This window comes from Elephantulus edwardii, unplaced genomic scaffold, assembly GCF_000299155.1.
Source record: "Elephantulus edwardii isolate Elephantulus edwardi_28Jun2011 unplaced genomic scaffold, EleEdw1.0 scaffold00183, whole genome shotgun sequence".
NCBI lineage: Eukaryota > Metazoa > Chordata > Mammalia > Macroscelidea > Macroscelididae > Elephantulus > Elephantulus edwardii.
In genome coordinates this window covers 2,977,157-2,984,887 of record NW_006399933.1, presented here as the reverse complement: position 1 = coordinate 2,984,887, position 7,731 = coordinate 2,977,157, and the positions used below count along the sequence as shown (strand labels likewise).

Genomic DNA, 7,731 nt, shown 5'->3' with positions numbered 1-7,731 from the left:
GTGGTGGGATTGTTTGTTTGTTTGTTTGTTTGTTTCGCTATGAGTCACAAATGATTTGACGGCACATAACAACAACAACAACATATGAAAAAGAATGTATCTTCAGGTCTGGAGGAAGATTATACAATGCAGATGACATAATCTTGCCTGCATAAAATGAAGACTTGAAGCAGTTATTGTACAAGATCAAAGAATGCAGTATAGATTAAATCTCAATATCAAGAAAACAAAAATCCTCAACTGACAAATAGGTTCTCCCAGTAGAAAAGTGTTCATTCAAGGGAATGAAAAACACCTTTATATGTACCTATAACTGGAAAAGCATTTCATGAATGAATTGATGTAGGCAAACACTTAAGAAGGCAAGACAACATGTGTATTGATGTTTATGTGTTTAATCCAGTTACAGAAATATGAAAATTTGAACACTATACAGGAAGTTTAAGGGATGTAACTTGTCAAGTATGAAAATAGCGTGCACTGACACCCAAGAGAAAAATCTAGACTTAGAAATTATCCATTCAAATAAATTTAAATTGTAAACTACTTTCTTCAATTCTCCAAATTAAAACATGCTTTTGATTGCTTGGAACTAATTATCACCCAGATTGTGTAATAACATGTGGAAATTTGAAGGTCAAGTATTTTTTAGTCATGCTAAATTGCAGATTCCTGTGAATTTGTGTTTGAAATTGGTTGACTGGCTGGTAAGTAGACAGAAAAGACAAGATAGGGTCAGGATATTTTAATATTGTTCTTATATAACTTTTTATTAAAGAAAGTCAGAAACACCTTAGTTCATGTTATTACTAATTTAAAATGTGATCATTACACTGAGTGATGTGTTATGAAGTTGATGATTGAAGTATTCAACTTGCTATACTTAACATTGTACATGCCCTCTTCTGGTGTCAAACACTGAAATGCTATTTAGGGCAAGCTAAAAATAAAAAATTGCTTAAAAATCAATATCAATAAGAAGATATCTACTTCAATATTTACTTGGTCTCTTATTGAACATCTGGTATGTTTTATTGTTGTGACTTTTATAGCAAATGCATTACCAAAGAAACACTAGTAATCTATATGCCAGAACAAAATTACCATAGGAATTTTTACTTTAAACAAACCAGGAAACATACTTTAATGTTATATTTACTTTCTCCCAGGAGATATGATGGGAGATGGAAAATACCCATTTGCTGAAGTAGAAACCTTTATAAACAATAATGAAAATACCATCTTTATTTTAATGGTATGTTTTTGGTCTATGTTTTGGGCCTTTTAGGAGATATGATATGCTTAAAAGTCATTCACAACAGTTAAAATATAGACGTTTATATGATTTCTGATGGCACAGCATACTTACAAGCTTTAATTAGCAATTATAGTACATACTATTTCAAACATCTTACTCAGGTGCTTATGTGTTTGTATCTTACACACATATAAAATATATAATTGGATGATTTGCCCACGATAATATCAGCTGAGTAGCTGTGATGACTGTCTAATAAAAATGGTTTTAAAAAGTTTACAAAAATCACAGAAAAGAATAATGCATAATTTGATTCTGTATGCACATTTCTGTACATTTTAACAACTCACATTAACAGACTGTGTCTATCATCTGTTTTGAAGACTGATCAAGTTTATTTCCTCCAGAGAGATTTTCTGGATCTTCCTTCTGCTGGTGTAACGGGACCAACCTGATAACTCTTTAAATTAAAGGCTCTTCTTCAGTTTTACCTCCCAGTTTGATTTTGTGGCTTCAGAAAGTAAATTCATAAGGAATACTCTGTTGCTTAAGTGGTGCTTTCCTCTATCCACTATCCTCTATCCACTTTTTCCTCTATCCACTGCCAGTAGTTAAAACACACATAGAAGGCAACATATGTTACCTTACTATCCTTTTCTGGAAGGGACTTCATTTCTCCTTTATACTGCTATTGTATCATCCGGTGCTATAATTTGATGCTGGGATTTCTTATAATTCATAATGAGAACATAATGGTACAGAAAAGAATAATTTATCATATAGCTGGTGACATGTTAGCTTTGATGGAATATGGTAATTTATTAAAGTTAGGGACTTTTCAAAGACTGACATTATGCTTATCTCTCAAATCTTGAGACCTCTCTTGGAATCTCAATGATCAGAGTCATAGTTGAATTTTCTATGTGAATGTATGCATATATGACACAGCATATATTAGCATTGCTACAGAAACCTAAATTTATACAAACCATAAAGCATCACAAACTATAAAGATAGTAATACCAAAGATAGTTTATGAAATTCTGAAATGTTTTGATGCCGACCAAGACATAAATTTAGATGGATTTGTTCTGGAAGAATTAAGAAGATTGATTTCCAAGGCTATTTTACTCTGGGATGTTAGAAATAAAATGCATATATACTGAATAGTCAAGAAAATTATTTGGAAGTAAATTGAAAAAATAACATTAAGCTAAAAATACTATCAATGCTGTCATGAAAGACCTGATTCATTATGGACCCTCTATTGAGTTTCAAAAACAATGAATTACATAGAAGGAGAATGTCTATTTTTTTCCTTCAGCAGAGCCACCCACTGGTGGAAATGAATCTCCAGAGTTTGACAGTACAACTCCCTATGGACTACTTAAATATTTCAAGGCTCCAAGCACTTAAGTTGATGTTAACTTTAATAAAGTATGTAAAACACAGAGTGGAACTTTTTTTACTCCTTAGACACACAGAAGATAGTTTGGCTCGCTCTTGTTTAGTAAAGAAGGGGGGATAGGAATAGGAGGTAGTTTTAAGGTAAATTGACTTGGTCACTCATTTTCTTGAATGAAAACTTGGACAAGCTCCAATAGTCACAGTTGCTATTTTATGGAAGAGAACAAATTGCAAAATAATCAGAGATTTCTCTTCAACATCTTTAACTAAATTCCACATATTTAATATAAGGTATGAGTGGAAAGAAAAGAAGATCTGCCAAAATGTGAATTTAGGGTTAAAGTAAAAGTACCCTGTTGTTGTTGTTTTTGATTGCCTTCGAGTTGAGCATGACTCATAGTGACCTTATGACCAAAAGTCTTGAAGCCCCTCTACAACTACCAACACTTATCAAAGTTCATAGTTTCCAGTGGCATGTTATTTAGGAAGTGGATGCCACTCTTGCTTCCAAAAAGTACCCTAGGTGGATATATACAGCTGAAGGAAGAGAAAGTGTAGTGAGATCAAGAGGGAACAGAGCTGGATTTTTTTTGTTTTGTTTTCTTTCGCCTACAATAATTCAACACCAGTGCAGCTTTTACTCAAGAGATAACCTAGTGCCAACTGAGTGTTAAAGGTTTCATCTAACGTGAAATTTCTTCCACCTTAATTCTGAACTATCTTACACAGTCACCCTGTTAAAATCTCAGTACCTTTAAAATATGGAGTGTTATAGAATATGTTTACCATTACAGCTGGAAATGATCATCCTGAAGTGCGTAATTTGGCTTCATGTTGCTTAGCAGCTCACTGTGAAAACATCCCATATCTTTATATATTTCCATATGAGTACATATATTTTATCCATTGTGAGAAGTGACATTAGCAAGGCAGCACGTATGATTTAATAGGGTTGTGTTTTGGATTATTGCCCACTTTACTCCCAAATATTAACGTTACTTGTTTCAAGATTGTTTCTTGATTCCAAATAGTAAGATTAAGCCTGGAAGTCATTCATTCTAGTTGTAACATTGAACCTGACAAATGAGAATCCCTGACTTAATTTCAAACATTTGAAATTCACTGAAATATATGTTGTCTAGTTTTTATGTTTTGTAATTTAGCAATACAAGAAGACAAGGAACAAAGTGATTTTCAAAGAAGGAATGGTATATTGCTGCAGAACTCCTTGGATTATTTCACTGTTCACTATTTTACTTCAATAGATCATAAATATCTACCTGGAATTGTCTACCCATGAAAAAGACCCAGTAACACTAAACCACAGATATTCCCTTTTCACTTTACAGTATGCATTCTGATTGAAAAACGAGGAGAAAATTTATTCACATTCATTTTACTTTCAAAAGCCAAGGAAGTCTATATGCCAAATTTTCAGGTTTACTCATTCAATTTACTGCTCTGACATTTCATCACATTTTTTAAATCTGCAGTACTCTTAAAAACCCAATCATTATGTAATCAGGAAGACGTATTTAGCCACAGTCTTACTTTTTAAAAAATCTCATGATAGGAGATTTTCTTTGTAAATACATGTGGTTTCAGAAACCTTAAAAATTGGCTTTTCTATCCATTGCATTGTTGGGGACATGGTTGCTAGCTATCTTAACTGTGGACACATGGTCTTACAAATCAACAACAGCTCAACCAATATAAGAGCACACTTTCCATACTTTGAAAAACTGATGTAGAGCAGGTAAAGAGACTGAAGCACTGCTGTGAAGAGACAGTTGTACTATTGTCAAGAGACTGTGGCAAGGTGTAACCAGAGGAATGCTAGAGATTGAGCCACAGCTAAAGGTTTTGTTTGATGGATGATTGAAGGAAAAGCTGACTTGTAATTGCTCTGAAATATAATTTGCTGGATGATTTAGGAAACTTGAGGTGCATTTGTGCTATTAAGCTGAACCTAGAATTCCAATAATTGAAGAATTGTGCCTTGTTAATCTGGCTTGAGACTAGTGTACTGAACCTGGACTTGCATTGTGTGATAATTTTTTTTTCTCTTCCACTCCCCAGCGTATTTCCCTAATAAACCCTGCAACTGTGTGTAAAGACTGTAGGTCAATTTGCAATGAACATTGGACCCAATGAGTCATAGAAACAGGAGAATGGCTGGTGACATGCCTGATTATGTAGATATTTGTTTGATACTCTGTATGTTACTGATGGGGGCAGTTCCCCTGTATAAAGCATGTAGAAGTCAGAATTGGCCATCTCCACATAACCACTCCTCCTTTTATAATACGTGAACCCATAACTGCTTAAAATTGTTATTTTGAGATACTAATTGGACCTATGATGGGGCTGGATTGTTAATAGTTTGTCATTATGATTACATAAGTAGTATTCAAAATGTGGAATAATTTCCTATGATTAGCATGTCTAAAAATATCTGTTAATTATTCGATTGTTAATATTTCCAAAGAGATTCTATATCTGCATTTTATAGCAGTAATAACTACTAGGCAAGTTTAAGACATTTTTCACAATATATAATAGACACTATTTTGTTAAAATACCTATTTAAAAAATAATACAGTAAGATAACTGTCTAGGTAATAGCTCATAAAATTTAAATCATTCATTCTTTCATTCAACAAATATTTATTTGAATATTTACAACATGTTTGATACTTCATCTAATATAGGCCTAGGAATATAAGTGAGTAAAATAATATTCCTACCAAGACAGAGTTAATATATAATAGACTACAAATAAAGTATATCCCTGTGCTTCTATTACTTCCAGTTCTTATGCTTGCCAACTCCATATCCAGGCCCATAGATTATTTAACAGAGTGAATTAATACTTCCTGCACTGCATTAAAGTGTCCTGGTAGTATAATAAGTAACATATCGAGCTGCTAATTTAAAGGTGGACAGATTGAATCCACTAGTCAGTCCTTGGAAAAAAGATAGGCAGTCTCCTCCCACTAAGATTTACACCCTTGGAAACACTTGCAGTGGTTACTACTTCAATTATGGAATAAGAATCACAACTGAATACCTTTTATTAAAAATAGATAAATGGAAAAATAGTGAATGTTTTATTTGAGTAACTGAAGGAATTACGGGAATATCTATCTAAGGGACGTTATACACTACACCTGTACAGAGTCTAATACTCAGCCTAATCTTACTCTAATTTAGTGGTGGGATTGTTTGTTTGTTTGTTTGTTTGTTTGTTTGTTTGTTTTACAATGAAGAAAATTACAGACAAGAAAGTCAATGCGGAAAAAATTTGGAAAGCAAAGTACATCCAAAACAAGTTCTATTCCTGGTCACCCATTTCTAGGTGAGGACATTCCATGAAACAACCATGTAAGCATTTGTAAATAATATCCTGATATATATAAATTACTTGGCAGGTAAAGTTGACTTTGGGAAAAGTCAATAGGCATATTGGACTTTGCATAACGTGCACTAGGTTTTACACACTGCTAAGGAGTAGTGTTCAGTGTTATTTTCTGTTTTATTTTTTGCATTAATGGAACAAATAATGTACTACACCAAGTTAGTAGATAAACTCAAAGTTAATTGACAAAAAAATCGTATCACTTATAAGGTTATACAATTATAAGTTTAAAAGTTAATAGGAAAATGTTCTATTACAATATTTGCATTTACCAAAATTTAACCACAGCTTATTCATTAGTAATTATGTCATTTAGGCGTTTCCCCAGTAGAGGGAAGCATAGGCTTATAATTCTTTTGATAAATTTTTTAAGTAGGGGGGCCAAGCAGGATATTTCTATCATTTTACTGCATTTCAAAATAAAAATCTGTTGCTCTGTCCTCATCAGATAAGCTGTCTTGGCTTACTTTAAGAAGCATACATTGAACTTGGTCCAAAACACTTATTTCAAGGGAATGGCCTACTACTATACTACATCAGTGTGAAGACATTTAAATTACCTTCTACTTAATATAATATCCAATAACAATTTATGGGTGTATTCCATCATGAGCAGACGAATTATTTACATGTTTATTATAAGACTATACTTTCTCTTTTGCTATATTTCCTGTTGCTGTGGACCATAGAGTTGGAACTGGCCCACAGTTGACCCTCCAGTAGGTTTTCAGAGGCAGTTAACTGCACAGGAGATTACCCTTCCTACTCCCAAAGGCTGGTATCCTCAAACTTTGTGCCTTCAGAATTGCAGGGCAACTTCTTGCCACTAGGCCACCAGAGCTCTTAGGAATATTTATGTTGTTTATTATGAGAGAATTCTGATCGTGCAGGCCATAAGGAGTTGGATTGCTAATCCAAAGGCTATGTATCCCTGGTGATGAACCCACTAAAGGCTCCATGGAAGAAAGATGTACAGTCTGTAATATACTGCCTTGGAAATGTGATAGAGGCAAGCTATGAGTCAGAATCAACTGTACAACAGTGAGTTGAACTGTTTTATTCTCCTCAGGTGGCTGTTACATACAAAATCAAATATTTAGATGTGAAATTGTTTTTGTGGTTAATTGAAAACTACTGCACTTTAAATTATGTGAGCCTCTAAAATCTTGCTTTGGCCATACCTCTGATAAAAAAATTTAATGCTTTGTTTCTTTAGAATTTTCTTCCACTAGATGTTCATTCTCTTAAAATGGATTTCTTTATTCTAGAAGGCATTCATATCTCTGCCTCCGTGTATGAGTATGTCATTATTGATTCTGATTTCTGTACTGACCTTAGAAGATTAAAAGATTTAAAAATGTGACTTACCATAGCGCTGTAATTCTGGGCAGTGGGTCAATGGGTCTCCATTTCTTATATCTTGTCGTCTTGTGCGTCTAGAATGGCATTAAAAACATTATTGCATATCTATTTATTGCCTCCTTGGAGTTCACCATAAGAAGAAAAAGAAAAACATTGCAAAATTTGTATCAAAGACCTTAGGAGTTTATAAGATATATATATATATATATATATATATCTCCCCTAATTTTGGCTAAAACAGTTTGGGTGTAGGGAGGAGCAGCTCATTATACCTATAAAAAAATTA

The 7,731-nt window shown here is 33.3% G+C and overlaps 1 protein-coding gene across 2 annotated transcripts in view; it reads right to left on the bottom strand.

Annotated features, from left to right (window-relative positions):
- The window catches only part of SEMA3A (sema domain, immunoglobulin domain (Ig), short basic domain, secreted, (semaphorin) 3A), a 310,684-nt gene that overhangs the window by 11,690 nt on the left and 291,263 nt on the right, over positions 1–7,731 (bottom strand). The window contains exon 15 of one of the 2 annotated variants that reach the window (XM_006896140.1): positions 7,452–7,519. In XM_006896140.1, coding sequence (XP_006896202.1) covers positions 7,452–7,519 — 68 coding nt within the window. The remainder of the gene's footprint in view (positions 1–7,451; positions 7,520–7,731) is intronic. The other variant, XM_006896141.1, reaches the window with a different exon arrangement.